Consider the following 200-nt stretch of genomic DNA (forward strand, 5'->3'; position numbering starts at 1 on the left):
AGAGCGTGGGGAAGCTCTATGAGTTTCGCCTCATGATGACCTTCAGTGGGCTCAACCGGGGCTTTGCCTACGCCAAGTACAGCAACCGGCACGGCGCCAGGGAGGCGATCGCTGCCTTCAACAACTTCCAGGTGCGCGAGGGCTGCGCCATCGTGGTGTCCAAGAGCACGGAGAAGTGCGAGCTGAGCGTGGACGGCCTG

At 62.5% G+C, this 200-nt stretch overlaps 1 protein-coding gene across 1 annotated transcript in view; it reads left to right on the top strand.

Annotated features, from left to right (window-relative positions):
- DND1 (DND microRNA-mediated repression inhibitor 1) overlaps positions 1–200 on the top strand; it is a 1,953-nt gene that overhangs the window by 357 nt on the left and 1,396 nt on the right. Inside the window, exon 3 of the mRNA XM_010076395.1 lies at positions 5–195. Within this exon, the coding sequence (XP_010074697.1) occupies positions 5–195 (191 nt within the window). The remainder of the gene's footprint in view (positions 1–4; positions 196–200) is intronic.

The sequence above is a fragment of the Pterocles gutturalis genome, unplaced genomic scaffold (genome assembly GCF_000699245.1).
Source record: "Pterocles gutturalis isolate BGI_N339 unplaced genomic scaffold, ASM69924v1 scaffold28173, whole genome shotgun sequence".
NCBI lineage: Eukaryota > Metazoa > Chordata > Aves > Pterocliformes > Pteroclidae > Pterocles > Pterocles gutturalis.